Consider the following 21,115-nt stretch of genomic DNA (forward strand, 5'->3'; position numbering starts at 1 on the left):
GACCTCTAAGATCAAGTCCAGACATTAAGCTAACACTGCCAAACCCATCAGTAAACCAAGTCCCTAAGAACATCTACATGTGCTGTGTATTGCACACAAAACGCACATAAAATATTTGTAATGGCTGTGGAGTTAAGTGCTTTGAAACCTAGGAAATCCAGGATGCAAGTTACCTGGGCAACACCTGAGCATCACCTGATGGCTGCTCATGGCCATACTCACAAGGGCTCTCTGCACTACCCCTGCCTCATGCATCGTGGGGCATAGATGGCAGTGGTCAGCAGAGGAAAAGGGAATGCAGAAGGAGCAAGAGTCATCATGGGACTGAAAGGGATGGACTGCTGCCCTGAAGAGCTGGCCTGTGCTCCTATCACCCAGTGTGATGCTGGGCAAGTTAGCCAGATACCCCATAGGTGATTGTGACAAGGCCAACCATAGCTTTGTGTGTGCCTGACATAGCCTCCAGTCCCAGACTGTGCTCTGAGGCCAAGAAGGTTATTTTTATTATGAAATGACTCCCTGAACCTATTTGTAGAACAGGCCCAGAACCGAAAGAGTGTGTGTGTGTTGTGAGATTCAGTGTAGAGCCAGGGTGTGAAGGCATGGGCTCTGCTGACCAGGGTGGAAGCTCCTGGTTGAAGCTGGCATTGCAGCCAGAGCCCCTGAATGGTTGAGCCACAGCTGACTTGAAAAAGGGAATGAACATTTGCAACTGCAACTGGACTTTGTGCTTTGAATATAAAGTGCTGCAGCATGACAGAAACTGAAAATCCGAGTCCTTGTCATTCTATATGAAGTACACAAATCTTCTGACTTTGCACTTTCAGCAGGCAGCTTCTCATTTACAAAATACATAATATTTACTGTCCTGCTGTGAAAACAAATTTGTTGATGTTCCTGAAACAGTTAGATATGATATCTTGCCCAATGCCATGAACTCAAAAGGGGTTTTAGTCATTCTGCTCTCATAACTTTGTTTAAACCCTATGAACTAAAGATGATCTAAGTTCATCCACTGAGAAGAAGAACAAAGCTAAGTCTGAAATGTTTATTTTTTAAATTGCAGAAATCCTGTGACGGAATCCTGTCAAAGAAATTATCTACATTTCATGGCTCAGAGAATGGAAATTAAAACTTCAGTGTCAGCCCTTGTACAGGCACTTCCCATGGGCAATTCCTGGCTTTGCAACTACAATAGTATTTGGATGTAGTTTTTGTACTCAGACAATACATTTACAATCATCTTCACTTGTAGCCTACCACCAGTCCCTGCTGACCTGAAACCTTCTCAACCGAAAATGTTTTGTCTTAACTAATAGTCAGCTACAAGCTCAATTAAGCCAGAGTGAATCTTGTATATAGACAGCTTTTCTTGGAATAAGTGGTTTATTTGATTATTTGATTTGGCTTCCTTTTTTTTTTTTCCATACAGGGAAAAATATGAAACATGTGAACATTTCTCATCATCTTTATAATCTACAAACCCTTCTGGATGGGCTTACTAGCATATCCCTGGAGAGACAGCAGGTATGTGTGGGAGCTGGAGCATATCTGAGATGGTGGCTGATGACCTGTTGTCAGAGTTTTTTCAGAAGCAAAGTTCAGCAACCCTTCTGATGTGGCAGCCTTTTAGTACAGGAAGTTTTAGCATAATTTTTGATTGGAAAATAAAAAGAATGTGACAAAAATAGTATTTAAAAACTTTTTTGTTTTCTCTGTCCCCTCTTAGCTTTCTGCTCCTTGTTTACAACTCGGAAGCAAAGGAACCAGATTCTTTCACCCTGTGAAATGTTTAAAACAGGTTAAATCACCAGCTTAGGATTTTTCTTAAGTAATAACCAACAAGCAAAGCTAAATCCTTTTGCAAAATAACAAATTTAATCGGACAGGCAGCTTTGCACCAGCTTCTGCCAATCTGCTGCCCAGTGCAGAGGCACAGGGATGGAGGGGGCCACAGCTGCTCTCCAGGGACACTGGCAGGGCTCCAGCACCAGCCTGCCCAGCAGATAAAGGCTCCAGCCTGTTGGGAACATGCAGCAAAGTGTGTGACAGTCCCACTGGTACTCAGCGTTGGGAAAATATTAGAGGAATGCGTGGTGCAACAAGCCTCTGCACACATGCCTCTGTTTTTTTCCCTCGAGATAGGATTTGATGTTATGAATTCTCAGGGCTTCCCCTGTTTTTCGGGGCAGAGGAACCCTGGCTTAACCCAGCAAATGATGAAAGGAGCCCATAACATGGGACACAGGTGGGCCTTGTCACCTAAGGCACCTGGCAATAAGGAAAGAGTTTTATAAAGCAGGGAGCTGTCGCTCTTGCACAGCTGTCCCTGCAGAAAGCAGAGTAGCTCCTGCAGCCCCATCCATGTGCAGCTCAGATGACCTGAGCTGGGTTTAAATAGCATTTTGGGCTGCTCAGAGCCCAGTGCAGGCTCCAGCCCTGTGCAGTTCCCAGGGTGAGGACATTTGCTCACAGCTCGCCTGTGAACTCCACAGCCTCAGTTATCAGCACACAATCCAGGCAGGTTACAGCGAGCTCCAGCTTGCCTGTCTGACCCAGGGGCTGGCCTCTGATTACCATGTCACTGTATGCTTAGCTCTATACCCCCTCTTGCACTCCTCTGACAGACCACTTAATACACACAGCACATTTCTGAAAGGAAGAAACAATTCCCCGCTCCACTCAGAGGCTAATGGAGAAAAGTCTTGTTCAAATAAAAGAGCATGAAATGCTTCAAAGTAATTTTCTTGAACATGGCTAGGAGTAATTTCCTTCTTTGCCTCAGAACTTTTTTTTACTCTTTATTTATATAAATACTTGCAACAATGGCTAATTGTCAGAAAAATGTAAGCTATTTTTTAGCAGGATTCTTGTCTGCCCATTTCTACATTCCAAACTTCTGTCTTTATAGCTGAGGTCTTGACCAAATCATATAGCTCAGTACTGAGCTAGGTACTACATCTCCAGAATGAGCCTGTTGGGACTGACAAGTATTCTTGTTAAAAGACTGAAATAAAATAATCTGTTCCAAATGACTTACTCTTGGCTCTGGCAATTATTTGTGTGTATATATGCCCTAAGTTACGTTAATGTGGAAGTAACAGACCACAGAGAGCTTGTGGTGTTGTATATGATACTTACACTTTAAGCCTGTGGCCATGACATCACTGCCGTTGTTCTGGGCTCCAGTGATGGTGTAGCCAAAAAAAGCGTAACTGAGAACACAACTCATTGTTCCTATCAGCTGCTAAGGCCCTATTGACTTTGTGAGTCATGCTCAGCATGCAGAGGTGACACATTCCCCCACTGGTGTTACAAATTCCCTGGTTTGAGAAGGGAATAGTGCCTGCTCCAAGAAAACAGGGAAGGGGTGGAGAAGCACTGGGACTCAAACTCGCTTAAGCATGGCTTAGCCCTTCTGAGTTCATTTGTCTGCAGCACAGATATGACAGTAGGATCTTAAATTGTTAGAGGATTGTCCTGAGGCTTATATAGGACAATTACTATTTTTTAGTGAATCCTGATGAGAGGCTCAGGCTGACTGCAATATACAAGGAGCTACTGGACACTGTGTTTTCCTTTCTGTTTTGTTGGCTGACCAGCAAGGAGGTCCAGAGAGATGGAGAGCTATAGAGAAAGAATTGCTCTACTGGTCTCAGCTGGAGAGTAAAGAGCTGAAAAGGCCTAGAGGTGGGCCTGATACTGATCAACATATGCTGGCACATATGGAAGGATTTATCTAAGAAAACAACAACATCATCATCATCAAAATGAAGATAATGAGGATGATCAAGTGTGAAAAGCTGGGACTAGCTGTGCCACAGTAGATGACCACCCTTAGCTTCACGTAATGGTTTGCAGTCTTGGCTGATAAAAATACAGCAAACTAAAGGACCAGAAAAGTCTGTTGAAGGAGTTATCTTTGAGCAACAAAAATCCAGGACCTAGTGAGGACTAGGAGTGCTTAAAAGGAACTGCAGGTGATAGGAGATGCTTAGTTGGATCTACTAAAGAGGAGCTGCTAAAGGAGTTAAAATAGCTGCAAGAAGAGCAAGCCAGAGGATCTGGTCAGGGGTTCCTACTCTATCTCAGCTCCAGCTTGAGGAAGCCTTTGCTACCCAGCAGGTGTGTGGCAGACTCCCTGAACTGTCAGCTGTGAGTGGAGGATTTCCAGACCAGGGGAGCAATGGTCTGCTCTAGCAGGTGTACCAGCAGGCACTGACAAAGGGCTTTGGCAAGTATCATTTTGGAAGCCAGTGGACGCCTGTTATTTTGTTTATGTTCTTTTGTCCTTCTTTATTTCCAAAACAGTGCTGTTCTGCTAAGCCATTTATGATTTGTGAGCAAGGCAGTAGGACTCTCTGAACACTCAGTTAATTTGTTTTTCTCAGGTTGGAAGTTGAAACACAAAATTCTGTTTATTAATGATTTTGAAGTGCCCTTGCTCTTGTCAGTCAGACTGGCAGGAAGGGTACATTTATTCCTTCCTTTATTTTTTATCTTTCCCTTCTCATATACTTGACACAAGGGTGAGGAAAGCTGCTTATTTCCAGTGTTTGAGCTCTTTGCAGACTTGATTTGTCATTAGTGAAAGTCTGCATGAGGAGCCATTGCGAGGTTGGTATCACAAAATTGGGTTTTCAGTTTATATACAGGAAAAATATAAAGGGCCTGACCGCTTGATAGCCTGGCAGCTTTTATACCTCTCCTAAGCAGAGCCTGAATTCCTGACTGCATCTGAGGCATGCTCACCATGTGTGGTTGGTGTGTAGAAGCTGGATGTAAAACAACTCATATGAGTGGTAGCACGGGTCTAAACCCAACAGCCTGAATTTCTAAGGTCAAACACGCCCAGGCAAAATGCTGGGTAAATGCCCAACAAGTGAAGCACTTGCCAGCACTGATGCACTGCACTGCAGTTCCCTGTGCTAGCCAGAGAAATCAGGTAGGTGTGCTCCCACACTGCCATGTCTCTCTAGGACACTGCCAAGGTATTCTAAGTTTCACCTGGGAGGCCTAGGAGAGGAAATAAGTGCCTTTGGTTATGTCCCCACTCTAAATGGGGCCAGAGGTACACTCTGATGATGCCACAAGCATTGCACAGAGCCTTTGGAAAGGATTTTACAGCCATCCGTGAAACAGCTTCTGTTCTGATGGCCATTCTGGTGACTGCACTTTCAGAGCAGTATGAACAGCATCAGTAGTATGAAAATACTTGTTACATTTGAAGCCTTTGGAGTCCAAGACTGCTTTTTACTCTTGTGCTGCTCAGAACAGCCTGGAATGATGTCTAACATACCAGACTGCTCTCAAGCCTGAGGGACTTTCAGCAGTAGTCAGGACTGGCACAAGCCAATTGAATCAGGCAGAGAGAATGCAACAGACTGGCCTGAGGCAGTTCATACAGCCCTGAAGGAATCAGCTGCAGGGAAAGCATAAATTGGGGAGATAGATCCAGATCTTGTGATACTTGCTCTGTTACACAGGGCGAGAAGAGGCTGTGAACAGTCCCTCTGCAGCTAACTCTGTGATCACAAAGACACTTTTGTCTGTTCTGCCATCACCCCTCTGGTATTAGTACATAGACCCCAGTGCCATCTGCCCCCCATGAAAGCTGACCCCCATGTGCTGCTTTTTTCACAGGGACCTGATCTATTCCTGTATTTATTCTCACTGGAGGAAACTGTTTCCTAAAGTCTGGCCAAAAAGAACTTTCACCATTATGAGCCCTTTCATCTTGATGCTCTTCTTGGATCCCCTTAAAGAAGATTATGAGGTGCTTAAACATCTTCTACTTTCTAAATTCACTCTTCAAAATGGTGTATTCTGTTCATTTCCCACAGAGGAGAAAGTTCCATGCATAAGATGCTTCAGAGAGCCTTTGCCCCCACCCAAAATCTTGTTTTTCAGAGTGACGCACACCCTGCTCTGCTATTACTTAATAAAAAGTGAAGTCACTGCTTTCCTCCCCTTCAAACTGCTCCACCCTCAGTCAGGAGGTCTGCTTCTCCACCCTTTGGCAAAACAACTGTTTGGGGGTGGAGGTGAGTTTAGGGGTGGTGTTGACCAACCTCTCATCCGGGGAGAAAAAACTAACCAGTCTAGTCCTGACAAAGGGCTTGTTCAGATCTGGGAACAGCCCTGACAGTATTCCCCCTTCTGTGTTTGTGTGTATTTCATGTGAGCACAAGTTAATAAGATCATTCATGTCAATCTCTGGGGCTACTTTAGGATGCAAAGAAGAGCGCGAGCACACCAAACCACCTGGCTATTCTTTATCTGTATTTTTCCCCACTCCAGAAGAAAGTTTTCACTGGAACTCCCACCCTCCTTCTTTGGCAGGTAGGAAGAAGCAGAGAAGTTGGTGTGTGTAGTGGTGTGATGTGAGTTTAAGTTCTGTCTGCTCTGCTCAGACTTTTCTCACAAGAAGTGGGAAGGAAGACAGTCCCTAGGCGCTGCATGCAGCTGCATGATTTTGCCTTACCTCTCTCAGTGTGAGCTCAAGTAGCCCAAAAGCTGCCCTAAATATACTCCAGCCTCCCTTAGGGACCATCTGCCAGCTAAACATGCCTGCAACACAATGTGGTGCAGCCACTCTTCCTTCCCACCCTTGACATGCCCTTCCTGGCATGCTGGTGGCTATTCTGGCTGTCTGCTCACTGGAGACTTTACTGCAACAGGGAAACCACAGGCAAAGGAGGGAGGCCTGGATTACATTCTCTGTCCTTGGAAGAAAGAGTGTTGACATTTGGGGTCTCAACAGCATGGGGAAGGCTTCTAGGGAATGCATTTTCTCCAAGAGATGTTACGTCACTCTAGAACTTGTGTCTAAAAGGGGAAGACTGCAAATGTTCAGAAAACAATTTGTTTCATGCGAGGAAGCACAAAAAATGTAGTGGAAACTTGTCCCAGTAGGGGAGACAAATATTTCAACAGGTTCATGCAGAGGGTGACAACTGGAAGGGACCTCTCCCATAAAAAGGACAAACAGATGGTGAGGGACAGAAGGCAAAAGCAGAAAGTCTGGCAAGTGAGGAGGCAGCTGGTAGGTCCAGTGGTCAGCATGGCCAGCTGTCCTGGGTTTGGACGACTGGACCTTCACCTGCTGTAGAGCAAATGTAGTTTTGTTCCAGCTTTGTTGGGACCAGTAGAGGAGCTCTCTGTGTACATAACTACTTTTCTGGTATCTCCTGCTTCAGCCAGTCTGTACCAGCTCATGCCTTCTGTTCCACTGTACTACAGTAATTTATACTCCAGTCTCTGTTTTCCCTGCTCCTCAGGCATTTCCTGGCTGAAGCTGCCATCAGCTCTGCTGTGCTCACTCAGACATTTCATGATTATTTATTCCTAAATAATCAACTCAAAAGCAGCAAAGAAGAAGCTAGGGGTCCCACAATATATGAAATTTGTTTCTATAGAGGTAGAACCTCACTCAAATACCAACATCCCCATCGTGCCAGGTGCTACACTAAAATGGAACCAAGTCTGTGTCCCAGAGGGAAAATTATTTTCACATTAGCTGACACAGACGGAGAGCAAAGATGCAATGAGCTAATACTGGTTAATTCCAGTGGTCCAGGACTTCAGCTTTGCATTGTTACTGAGCTCACATTCCTGGGTCAGAGAAACCATATTTTTGGGAAGGTTCAGTGGAAATGGTTTTGGGATTGTACCAAAGCCCTCCCAGGATTCCAGTTTTCTTAGTCTCAGCCTCAAAGGAATTTACAGCTGGCTCGGGCAGAACTGGAAGTCCCCACAGGAAGGATTTTGTTGATATTCAGTCTTTGGAGAACAGTGAGCTTCTCTGTGAAAAGCAACACATGTATCTATCCATGTCCACAGCACCACACCCACTACTCCTCCAAAACAGATAGAGTTTCAAGGGCTCACATGACCACATCCATCTGTTCAGGGATTATTAGGACAACCTGTAGATGGGGTGTGGGGGGTGTGTGTGGGAGATTCCCCCCATTCAGTTTAGGCAGAATTTATCTCTGTCTGAAAGTGAAACAAGCTGCCAACACTTCTTAAAAAATAAGGGACCTTCAGTAACCAGCAGAGCTCCCAGGAAAGTAGCTCACATAACAGAGATCTGTTTTATGTTCAGACTGACTGCTTCCTGCCAGCCAGAACAGGGTGCTACAGGCTGTCTTGTCCAAGATACCCTAGTGACTCTTTTATTTCTGGTCCAACACAAAACCAGAGGTGTCTGCCTAATTAATAATGTAAATCTGGCCTCTGAAAGCTCAAGGAATACTGCTTTTCCTCCCTTGAGAAACATAATAACTACCTTTTCCTCCTAATCAGTTTCTCAGGATTCCTCACCTGACTGTAAGACTTTTTAAATCAATCAACTGAAAATAAGGTTAGTGACCTGATTTCCAGGCCCTGAACTAAACTTTCTTACAGAGCAGACTCAGCATCTAAGGGCCCATATGCCCTTTTATTCTCCACAGTTCTACACATCCATCACTTAGAACATACACTTTGCACCTGCAAAGCATCCTCTGCAGATTTGTATGTGGAGAGGAGGGGCAATCAGGGAATCCAGGAGAAATTTAGGGGAAATAAAGGAGCCACCTGTTGTTTGTGTTGCTGGGAAAATTCGGTCAAGACAGGAGGAGTCATCCCTACACTTTTACCTTTCTTTTGTACCCTGTGGTACCTCTGGACATCAGACTTCTCACATACTGTAGAGCAAATTTCATGGCAGATAAAGCATTGACATCAATCCACCACAGGAGAGTAAAGCAGGTAAGACTCAGAGTTCCAAGAATGTGGTAACTGCAGTACAAACGCCACATGCTGCAAGCTCCTTCCCTCCTGGCATGGCACATTTATTGCCACTATGTTAATTCTAAATCCTCGCTAACACGTACTTGATGCCCTTTGGCAGGGACTCATCCTGCCTGTTATGTGTGAGTACAGTGTTTGGGACAATGTGGTTTTGGTTTTTCTAACAAAGAGCAGTGCCAAAAAAATAATGAAAGCATATCAGTCATAGCCTTCATAGGAAAGGCAGTGTCCACGAGATGGTAACATCTTTGGTGGTTACCATAAAATTTTAAAGAATAAGTCATTCTCCTCATATATTTCAAAAAAACCTCATAAACTTGGTATGCTAAGAACTTCTAATATGAATATATCCCCCTTATTTGGAAAAAAAAAAGCAAATAATGCTTCCAGTTTCATGATCCCACTTCATTTTTTGATATTTGACCTGCAGATTAGAGGTTTTCACGTCATCTCAGCCCACAGAGAGTATCCCAAGGTTCAGTGTGTGTGAGAGAGATAGGAAAGGAACATTAGGAACAGGCCAACCACAAATAGCTAAAATTAGCTATGAGAACTGGAGTGCTGAGGTCTCTGAGGACCACTAGTCAAAGGAAGAAAATGGTTGTTTGCTGAACTCCCACTTATTCTACTGCCTCTGAGGACTCCTGGCTCATAACCCTGCCCAGACAGCCTACATGGCTATTTAAGAGGATTTCCCCCGCCCCTTCCCCCTCCATTGGCCATAATTTTCCTCTTTTGTCAGTGCAGTACGGAGTGATATGGGATTCCTGCTCTGGCAGCAAGATTCTGACTGCAGACAGGAAACAGGGGGGCTCTGCAGAGCTCAGCCTCTGTGACAACACGGACGTCACACCCACGTGCAGACAGGGATGCTTCTCACATATGGCAACGATCAGCAGCTCCCCTTTTTCCTCCCTTTCCCTCTGCCCCAGAAGGGCTTACAAAGCCCTAGAGGGGCCATATATCGAATTGGAAGCAGTCTTTAGGAAGCATGGCTGTGTGAGGCTTCAGTTATGACAGAACATGATTTCTTGCATAATTCTTTTAGATTCTCTGAGGCCACTAAAATTGAGACTGTAAATCTTCACGTGACCAGAGCATATGGCCTTAGAATAAGACATGGAGTGAATTAGAAAGAGACAGCCCATCTTCTTCAGAATCTGGTTAAGGGAATCCTTTGAGAACTATCCCTTACATGCAGCCACAGGCATGACTTTAAAAGCTGCCCTCCCTCCTTCTTCACAGAAATGCCTGATGGAATAAGTTGGGGTTTTTTGGCAGCACCAGGCTCTCCTATTTGCTCCTTCCTATTTTTAAAAACCTTTTCTCAAAATAAAACCAAATGACTATGACTGCCTAATCCTTCAGATGATGATTTCAGGGAAAAAAAGAATAAAAAGATTGTTAAAAGTGATACTTACCACATTTATACTTGTGGAAACACCTTAGGGGACTTGGAGACATTGTCTAAACTAAGGAGGTATGTTCTGGAGGAGAAGGAGGAGAAGGAAATGCTCTTGTATTCACTAGGAGTGAGCCAGCTCTCTGTAGAGCTATTGCTTACATCCATACACATATTAGGCTATATTAGCCTCTCCAGGCCATTATGTATGGTGTTCAAAGGTGAAGTTTTATTCTGAATGGGGAAATCTATTTCAAATGAAGTAAAAGATTCCCTTCCTAGCTAGCTCCTTGTTTTTCAGAGGCAGACGGTGCTCTTCTTGATTATCCTGGTTCTTTAGCATAGAAAAGACTTTATGTGAATATCAGTGGGAGGTTTTCTCCAGCAATTGCTCATTCAATCTCAGCACTGGGAAGAATTGAAATGCCTTCAGTAGGTACATCCCCAGTTGTCCTGTGAGGAAAGGGAGATCAGATGAGTGCCTTATATCCTAGCTGCACCTACCCCTGCCTTCCCATTCCACACAATGGTCTTGTGGTAGTTCTGCTGAACTTGAACTGAGGGAAAAAGAAGCAAGGTTTTGGTTAAAAAATGCTGGGTTATGCAAGGAACGTAAAGATACAGCTAAAATGAAAACATATAAAATGCTTGTCTATCTACTGTCTATGTACTTGTCTATCTACTATCTATGTACTGTCAGGTGCTGGGGAAAGTCTGCTGGAGAATCATATCTCTGTTGGTAGAAACTGCTGTTGCTCAGCCCTTTGTTTATTATTTTACATTAATTATCCCATGACTAAAACTGTAGATTCCTCCCATGCATTGCATAACTTTTGCTCTGAGAGCACTTTCCTCAGCTAGGTGTCTTGGGAGAATCCTTCTGCCTCCCTGGCCTGTGTGGTGAGAGTTCAATCTCTTCTTGCAGTTACCTTGGAGAGGAGAGGCAGGCAGAGGCAGAGGGAGAGAAAGAGGAGAGGGAGAAGAGAGAATGTACTGTGCTAAGCTGCTATTGGACCCCTGCTACTGCTAGAAATGTTCAGTAGCTCTCCAACCTCTTAGCAGTTGAGATGAACCAGTGCTTTGGAGCAGTCCAGGATCCCACTGCAAGGCACTTGGGATAGTGCTGAACGCCTGGTCAATACTCTGTGAGAGATTCGGTGGCACAGCTACTAAGCAAAGCTACAGAGAGGTGTTTGCTTGCTCAGAGCACATGGTCAAGCTTTGGTACCTTCAGAGTTCAACTCCTGGTATGTAATCTGTACATACACACTACACCTTCCTGGTTCCTGCCAGCTCTGGGTAGTTCTCACTGAAACACACCTCAGAAAGGCACAACGAGGGGATAGAGGTTGTCAGATTAAAGGAAAGTGGAAGAGGGGCTGTGGATTGTTACCTCTGTCTCCAGTGGAGAAAGAATACTATTTTTGCACATCTGTGCTAAATCAAGCACTAATTTTTTCACTCCTGACATTAATATATTAGGTATGGAACTCACACTGCTGACCTGAAAAGTTCTTTTGAGGAATGCATTACTCTTCACTTGGGAAGAGCAAGACAATAAACAAATAAGAGTCCTCATTTTAGACTGCAGACCTACCATCTCCTCATCTTTTGTCTCACACCGAATGCCAAGATTTATGGAGAAAAATTCCAAAAGAGTGAGGGAACCAAAGCACTGCCTTTTGCTCTAGAGAAGAAAGAGATCCGTCCTTGAAATCTCTCATCGGAAATTCCCCAGCTTCTCCTGGCTGGGACTGAGTCTGAGGGAAGGGCCTGATGTCAGTGAGCAGACAGCTACTGTTTAGAATACAGCATTGATTTGGGAACACAGGAAGAAAGCGTTGAAAAAGTTTGCATTTATAGGAAGAATCCTGTACTGGAGCAGCAATCTCTGCTGGGATTTCCACACAGAGGAACTGCTTCTCACTTTTGACATCATGTGGTGGCATGCATGACAGAAATCACTGAGTACATTCCCTGCTGGGCCACTATCCTTTGTCATTAGAGACTGTCCTTGTAACTAATGCCTTAATTTGCAGTTTCAGGTGAGAGTCTGGGAACACCTGTGCTATGGGGATGAAGAGACTGGTTTCTTACAGTAAGTCTCTGAAGGTAGCTCAGGGAGAAGCAACTCAAGACAGCAACTTTTCCTGCACTCACATCTGTTCTACAGGTAAAGAAAACACCCTTCCTTCACACCTGACAGCCCAACACTATTTCTAGGCTCATTAAAGAAACAGAAAGAGTGATGCAAGCCCCGTGAGGCTGCTCTTTCTGCTTTTCACAAGTACGGTGATTTTTAGGGATTTCAACATGCTTTAAAACCAGTGACACATCCTAGGGACTGGCATATGGAGGGACTGCAGCTCTAATAGCCTGAGGATAGTCTAAGAGATACAGGATTACTGCCTCCTGCATGGGGTCTTTCTCTACCTCCCTACACTCACACGGGGCTGTGGAAGCACCTGTGTCCTGACAGTGCCTGCTGATGAGAAGGAGAGAATGATCATGCTGAGAGATGAGGAAGGCTCAGTCCATGCCTTCAGAAGGCTGGTGAGAGGCAGAGAGACAAGGGAAGAAGGATCTAGTTGCTCAACATGCCAAAAAAGCTATGCCTTCAGGTCAGTGAGCTCTCCTCCCAAGGGAGGCTGTATTCAGCTCTCCTGCTCCTCTGTGGCCAGTGATCACTGTGAAAAGCCAGCCCAGCTGTTGAGAGAAAACCAGGGATGCAATGGTCAGCTGTCTTCATTGAAAACATAAAAACAGAAAAGATGAAAACGAAATCCTGGGCTGTGCCAGGGGGATCCAAAAGCACCAAGATAATCCCTCACCACTGCCAAGCAGAGCAAACCTCATCAAAGGGAGGGCAACCAGTTGTGAGGGACATGCCAGTCTGCCAGGCTCTCTGCTAAACATCAGGGAGCTGCTTGGGACCCCACAAATGCACACAGAAACCACAGTGGCCAGTAGTCAAATGCGAACCCTCTCTCACAGACAGAGACATTTCCTGTACAGTACCTAGGAGGAGGCACTATGAGATTCTGATATTAAAGTGAGAGATAATCTCTAAGTGCTGTCCCACACTTGAATTTGAGCAGGACATTAAGGCTACAGTGAGAGAAGGCAGTGAAATCTCTGACAACCACCCCAATCTTTTTGCTCTCGTCTCATCAAAAGGAAGATTTGCCCCATAGCTGCTCATTGAGCTGATGCAGGGAGCAGATGTTACTGCTTTTCTGTGTCTGTCCCTTCTTCCTCAAACTCCCCTCAAAGGCATCTGCAGAGATATTGTCTTCTTCAAGTTACGTGGATAGAAATGTCAAACCTCGATTGCAGCCATGAATCTGCTCATGAACTCTGCTGGCTGCAATGCCACAGAGCTGCCTTAAAGCTCTCTTAAAAATGTAAGGCATTCCAGTCATTTTAATTACTGTGCATTGCATAAGCCAGAAACCAGTTCATACAAAGGAACAACAGAAAAGTGATTTTCAATTGCTCTCACTCTCTTCTGTATTTAGTGCAGCCTCCAAAGCTCTGGGAACACCAGCTCTTATTACCATTTCAAGCACTCCATCTATTTGAAATCTCTTTGTTCAGTCACTTAAAGCTATTGATGCAGTTTAGAAGGGCTTAAAAAAAATAAAAACTTCAGTTTGGAAATGGCTACATCAGCAGGAAAACAAAACAAGATAAATGGAAAGACTTACTATAAACAAAAATCAGAGAAAATGAATTGCTTGGAATGAGGCATAGGCAGGTAGAACCAAGCAAATCACCTCGTGTCCTTCCCTCCCGGATTCTGTCAGACCATCTAATCACAGCCTTCTGGCTTGAACCCTGCATGGTACTGAACCCTTTGGCCCTGGTCCAGAAATGCACTTAAGCTTATATTTAACTTTGTGTATGTCAGTGGTTCTGTTGACTTCAGTAGAGCATCTTGTGTGCTTAAAATTGAACATGTGCCTTAATGTTTTGCTGGATTTGGGCCAAAGAGCATGGTCATGTGCAGGAAACATTTTCAGCTTGATAAGGCTGTTAAAAGATATTTCCTGGTTGCTCTTCTGCAGCTGATGCCACATCACAGCCTGACTGGAGGATCCCCACACTACTGAGAGGGTGATTTCATATTCCACAACCCTTTATAATGTAATATTCCTGGAAACACATGGTGCCTACATTCTGCTTCCAGGCTGGGTGCTCTCAGTGGGCACAATCTCTAAAGGATCCTTGAAGACTGAACACAGCATAGAACTGTTAGAGCTGATGAAAATTTAATAGCCTAGCTCCAATGAAAAGCTTGGGAATGGGATGGAGTGTTACCTATGTCTGGCTTGCAGACAGGAAGGTGACATAGTTCCTTTGCAACCTCAGAGAAAGAGATCAAATGAATTTTCTTGGTATGTATTTATAGAATCAAAGATATTTTTGAAGAAGGAGTCTTCTCATTTAAATAGCATATAAAGTTCACTGATACAATGGTGGAATTAATAGGACTGTTTTCAACTTGTTTCATGCATATAAATCATAGCAAATGCAAATATTTTAAACAAAGAGTCTTCTCAGAAGGCAGTGTTAATAAGAAACAATTTACTGAAAAATAAGCAGATAATAAAAAAATATAAGAACCTCTTTCTAATGTGATGTATGACCATTCTCTGCTGTCCTATGAGATGGCAGGATTGTGCTGCAAAAAGGGCATCAGATAACTCTGAAAACACCTACCCTTCCCCTCATGCTGCATAACAGCAGAAAAACAATGAGACTTCTTAGATGGGCATGATGCTGAGCTGGTGTAAAAGACATGAAGATCATCAACTTCAAGAAAAATTTTTAGGACAAGAGGATGCTTTGGAGCAACTTGTCAGCTGAACAATTTAGAATGCTAATGGCAAGACTCCACACTCATGAATCAAGTCAATTTTCTGTCAAAGAATTAAAATAGAAAAGGGTCCTTACTTCAGAAGCTTTTCAAGTTAATATATTGTTAAGGAAGTGGTAGGGCTGAACTGCAGTTTGAATTCTCTTGATTTCATTCCCTATGAGCTCAGCTTAAACTGCTAAGGTCTGGTGAGGAACTGAGTGTTACCAACCACTACCCGTGACATTTGTCAGGATATTTTTCTCCGGTGATAGCAGGCTCCCTCTCTCTCTCTCTTTCTCTCAACCCTCCAGGTACTTATTTTTGTTTGTTTTTGGTTTTTTTTTGTTTGTTTTGTTGTTGTTTTTGTGGGGTTTTTTTTGCCAGCAGTTGCTGTAGTTTGACGAAGCCCTTCTGTACCGAAGCAGCCAGCAAGCCAGCATCCCTTACAATGGAATATGGTCAGAAGCAGAAGCAAGTGAACATGCCTTTAGTTCATATCTCAGTCTCTCTCCCTGGTTCCAGGATGGTCTTGTGGAATGAAAATGATGATGTTAACATGCTCCCGATAAAAACTGAGTATCTGTGGTAATTCTCCTTGAGTATTAGAAGGTAATTATCCTTCCTGAAGTTTAAGACACCCAGCTCAATATGTTTCCTTTTCCAAAGAATCGGTTCCTTAGGAATTGCGGAGGAGCTGGCTCCATCCGCGAAGGTCGGAACCATCTCTTGCAGTGCACTGCCCCCTAGCACATTCCTGCAGGACGGAGGGGAGAAGGACACTGCGCTCGGTCAACAGCACCTGCGGGACATGGCTTTCCCAGGGAATTTCCACACCAGCTATTGACTCAGCCCAGTCATGTTTGGCTTGCGGGATCCGACAGGACCAGAGAATGAAGCTGTGTGGCTGCTCGGTAAGGCAGAGATCCTTAATTGTGTTCAGCAGTGTGTTCTTGATGGAAGACTGGAATGACATAGATTTCTTTATTTGGAGATATTAACCAAACATGAACTTGAATTTTCTCATATGAAGATCAAGGTCTCTATTTTCTCCTTCTTTCAATGCTACCTTCTTTATGGCCATATAAGACTTAAAGCTTTTTCTGAGCAAAGAAGCAGAATGATAGAGTTTATTTTATTTTTTCCCTTTGCAGTTTTTTCCCATGCAGACAAGGCATAGAAGAGGGATTCAGAGAGAATTCTCCTTTCTGTTCCTTCATTGACTTTCTCTGTTACTCTGACACCATTGTCAATATTTTCTCATATAAATAAACACTCTGAATCCTTGCCTGGCTTTTTCAGAGTTCACTTTGCTGGTAGGTCTTAAAGGGGAGAGACTAATATTGGATATCTAATGGATATTATCAGAGGACAACATAGAATATCTCTATTTGCAGATGATAAAATGAGTGTACAGGCAGATTAAACTGTTTAACAAAGGCTTTAAGCAGGCCACTGGCCAGACTGAACTTTCCTGAGTATGATTTACCTATACTTTACAAAAATAACACACTCTGGTTTCTCTGTGTGAAGTGTACTCTTCAAGAGGCAAATAAATATTGTTCTTATTGTACAGTATCCAGTCCTGGTTGAAAAAACTACATCCCTACTACTGTAGAGAAATTAATCTCTTTGAAAAAGAATATCTAAATGTAAAAAATAGCTGGTGAATCAGCTAAGCCCTGACCAAACACAGGTACTACTACTCCAGGCAATGGTAATACAAGCATAAAAAAATTCTGGATCATCTCCCAGAGAGTGGTATAGAATATATACCACTGGAAAACCTTGCCATACTGACAGCCTGCACCCCATCCCTTCCAAAGAGATATACCCAGCCCTTGGGTCAAGCCATGTCACTCCTCTTCTGTGATCTGACTGCCTCTCTGGATTATATCCGAAAAGTGAGCTAGTTCCTGCAATCAGCACAAACTTGGTGCCACTTTAACTAGCTTGGTCAGCCTCACTGAAAACAAGTTACTTCCATGCCTTGGAGGGCCCTGTAGAACTTCAGCAATTTCTAGGCCCCTTCCTCTCCTGTTTCAGAAATCAAGAAGGTGACTAAAGGGTTTGTTTTTCAGTCTCCTCTGAATGTGTCCTGCATCTGTGTATCATAGACACTCACCATTTACACAGCACCCAACAACTTAAAAGCTTATTACAAAGCATTTAGCATGTTCGTGTTCAGGACACACGGCAAAGGTATTATTATAGGAATGAAGAAACATACTCAGGAGAGTTACTTGGGCAGAGAGCGAAGGGAGGTGGTGCAGGAGCTGTGATTATAATCTGGTTGTGTGTGGGCCAAACTCTCCCTTATTTACACCAGTGTCAGGTTCTGGCAGAATTCCACTTCTGTCAGATATTGATCTGGGATGTTGATGGGCCAAGTGTATCATGATGTTGGTGGATATCAAACTTTGTACAACAAAGGAAAAATGAGAGTGTCAGACACACCTCATTTTTCTTCCGTGTTGCTCTGCTGAGGTCGGTGGAGTTGTTCCTTGTTTACACCCAGTGAGACTGAAATGACAATCCACCCAATCTGATGGATCCAGCTTCACTTGTAGTGCCTTGAATAAGTAGTCCAAGTATCTAAAGTATTTTCTGCGTAGGGCTTCTCGTATTGCCATTTGGGCCCAATAATGCAGACTCTGATGTGTCTAAATGGAACAATCCAACTCATACATACTTACAGGACGCGTTAGTGCCTCAGCACCATCTGATTTTTTCAGTGTGTTCACTAATGCCCATTCCTGAGCAGCTCCTATCACTATTATCCCATGACACAGGGATTTGAAGCACAGTGAGGCAAAGCTGCCACACAGGTTGTCTGTGTCACAGCAAGGATAGGAACTTGTGTTTTCCACTGTTGGCATTGCAACCTTGATCCCTACTGACAACACCCATCTTAAAGCTTTTCCTAGGGATGCTCTAAATAAAAGTCTGTGCTTCCATAAGACAGGAGATTTGAATTTCATATGGAGAGTATGATTAAAGAAAAGTTGTAGGTAGGCTGTGCTTCACCCAGATGGAGCAGAATTGTAAATCTAAAGACTTAGCTGACTATATAGAAATTTAGGACAGCTGGTCCATGGCCTTTAATACCAGCATAATTTATAACTAGACGCGCTTAAGTCTTGTAAACCCTGTGGAAAGTACTCTGACATTATATACACTGGTTTGATACTGTGATTAATCACTCCTCAGTCCCCTTTGGAGGATAATAAGACGGTTTGTATCATGCAGCTGGCAACCTCCTTCCTTACGGTCCCAGCTCTTCTATAACATTTACATTTCTACAGCTGATAGAAATTTATGGCTCCAAAAGGGGATAAAGGAAAACAAAACAAACAGGACATTTCTCTAAATTCCACTAAAGCTGCTCTGCTAAAATATACTTTGAAATTAAATGTTGGGAGTGCCCGGGTAGATACAACACTGCTTTTTCCAGCTTGGTTTTAGCAGTTTGTGACCCCTTCCCGACTGAAAGGCCAGAGATGGGGAATTGCTGGGCGCTGGACAAGGAGCATCCAAGCAGGATTAAAAACATTCAGGGCAAAATCCTAGTTTACAGTTCAGACAGGTCTTGTCCTTCTTTCCCCCCATCCTCTTTCTACTGCCTGTTGGAAGAGAAGCAGCGGCACGCTGCACTTGCGCGTTATCTGATCGCTGTCTGAAAGCTCTCTGGAACAGCCTGAATAGCGTGGAGTTTAAACTCCGGTTTAAAGTCAGTTTGCAGACAGCCCAGTCGGACTGAAGGGAAACAGCGCCAGCTTTCCAAGCGGACCGCAAACCCCGCGTACGTTCTCCCGGTGCCCCGAGGAGCGGCCCGGGGGAGGCTGGGACAGGCTCGGGCGGACACTCGGCGGTACGGAGCGAGGTACCGGGAGGGAATGGGGGAATAGGGAATGGGGGAATAGGGAATGGGGGAATGGGGGAATGGGGGAATAGGGAATGGGGGAATAGGGAATGGGGGAATAGGGAATGGGGGAATAGGGAATGGGGGAATAGGGAATGGGGGAATAGGGAATGGAGATAAGGGCCAGAGCCGGGGCCGCGCCCCCGCCCGCCGCGCGCCCGCTCTATTCCCTATAAGGCGCGGCGGGCGCGGGCCCCGCCCCGCGCTCGCGCCGATGAGGTAATGCGGCGCTGCCATTGGCCGCGCGCGGCGGCGCCCCCGGAGCGCGAGCGGCGCGAGCCGGGTATAACTCGGCGCGCCGGCTCCGCTCCGCCCGCAGCGCTCCGCGCCTCGGCTCCTCTCAGCCTCCCCTTAGCGAGCCGGCCGCAGACGCTAAGGCAGCGGCACAGCAGGCGCTCGCGGCGCACCGGCTGTTAGGGGGCAAGAATAAAGTCGGGCGAGCGCTGCAGCGGCCGCCTCCCGCTCCGCAGAAGTGAGGAGGCACCTCGAGGGCAACATGACGGCGTGGCTGAGCTTTCTCGTCGTGTTCCTGTGCAGCTGGAGCCTGCGGGACTTGGTGGTGGAGGCTTGCACTTGCGTCCCCATCCATCCGCAGGACGCTTTCTGCAACTCCGACATCGGTAAGTGCCGCCGGCCGTCCGGGAGGGCTCGGGGGAGCCGGAAAGCTGCCGGGACCCCGAGGGGTGCGGGCACAGCGCGGCCGTCACCGCCGGGCACGCCGTGAGGGCAGAGGGGCCGCGGGCGGGGCACGCCGCAGAGCGGGACCTGACTTTCCAGGAGCGGGTTTGGCTTCGCTGCTGCCGCAGACGCCTGGGCTGGCAAGGGGAGAGGAGTGTGCTGGCGGACCCTCGCCCAGCCCTCCCGAGCCCTGTCCCGCGGCAGCAGCCTCTCCCAGAAGTACCTTAAAGAAATCAGTAATTGTTAGAGTGGCGTGTTTCCTACAGCAGGACAGAAAACACGGCTGGAGTTGTAGGCTGCCAAAGTTTCCTCCTCAACTTGGTGACAAGAAGTAGGAGGCAGGATTAGGATGGGTTCTCCCAAGCCAAGAAACCGGCCGTGGCTGGTGGTTGGAGGTGCGGCTCACACAGGCTTGTGGGGCTGTGCTTGTACCGCTGGGATGGGCTGGAGGAGCAGTACCGAGTGTCCCCAGGCTCTCTGCGTTGTGCTCTCTGCAGCTGTGGGGGATAGGTGTACCTGGAGGAGCAGGTACCAGGTGTCTCCAGGCTTTCTGCATGCTGCACTGTGCTCTTTGCACCTGTGGGAGCTAAGTATACCTGCTCTCATTTGGGAAAGTTGAAGTGCTTTCATTGGATCCTGACTGATGTTTTCTCCACTATGGGTTTCAGCATCCCTAGGTTTCTTCATTACGCTAAGTTTAGGTAGGGGATAAGGACAGCACCAAAAATCTGAGGAGGAGGTAATAGAGACTCTGTTCCCAAATTTTTTTGCTTGCTTGTAGCTAAAGGTGGGTAACAAAATATGGTTGTTTCTTGGTTGCTCTTCCATGACAAAGTATATGAAATCAATTAGTGGTGTCCTTTGAGCTACTACTGGACACATGTCCATGTAATGGTAGATACAGGCTGTCCCTTCAGCAGCGGTGAGAGGATGGCACAAGTCTGACAAGTCTCCTGCCTTCTCTGTAGGTTGTCTTAGTAGCACAGCATAAAAGGGGCTGGGGATTTTGCACTGCTGGTACCCACATGGTACTGACTCAGAGCAGAGTCTGCAAAGAAATCCTCCTGGCAACTGCTGTGGAAGTCAAATAGTAATTTTCACTGCAGCAGAACATCCATTGCTATGAATGCTGCCAGTAGCCTTTTCAAGTTAGCCAAGGTTAGTGGCAAAAGATCTCTCTCTTGCCTTGAGTTGGACAGAAACTTCAGTTGTGCCTGGTTATTCATGTTTAGTTTATATAGTGTATCTGCTCCTGAATGCCAAAAACCGCATTCCATGTTAAAAGTGGTGGGAAGGTTACATTTTGCTTCAGTGACAATAGCCTGGAAAAAAATTTATAAAATAGTTTTATACTGGGAAATTCATTTAGGAAACAAAATTATTCAAACTTCTGTTGCTATTTTCATAGTTTGGATCAACAAGTGTGCTACCTAAGTGGCAACTGCCAGGGAGATTGTCC

At 45.3% G+C, this 21,115-nt stretch overlaps 2 protein-coding genes across 3 annotated transcripts in view; one reads left to right on the forward strand and one right to left on the reverse strand.

Moving 5' to 3' along the window:
* SYN3 (synapsin III) overlaps nucleotides 1-21,115 on the reverse strand; it is a 166,505-nt gene that overhangs the window by 67,376 nt on the left and 78,014 nt on the right. The gene's annotated exons all lie outside the window — the stretch shown is intronic.
* Nucleotides 18,921-21,115, forward strand: part of TIMP3 (TIMP metallopeptidase inhibitor 3) — a 37,444-nt gene continuing 35,249 nt past the window's right edge. Inside the window, exons 1-2 of the mRNA XM_062492127.1 lie at nucleotides 18,921-18,939; nucleotides 19,298-19,598. Coding sequence (XP_062348111.1) covers nucleotides 19,475-19,598 — 124 coding nt within the window. The 5' untranslated portion in view covers nucleotides 18,921-18,939; nucleotides 19,298-19,474. The remainder of the gene's footprint in view (nucleotides 18,940-19,297; nucleotides 19,599-21,115) is intronic.

This window comes from Cinclus cinclus, chromosome 4 (genome assembly GCF_963662255.1).
Source record: "Cinclus cinclus chromosome 4, bCinCin1.1, whole genome shotgun sequence".
NCBI lineage: Eukaryota > Metazoa > Chordata > Aves > Passeriformes > Cinclidae > Cinclus > Cinclus cinclus.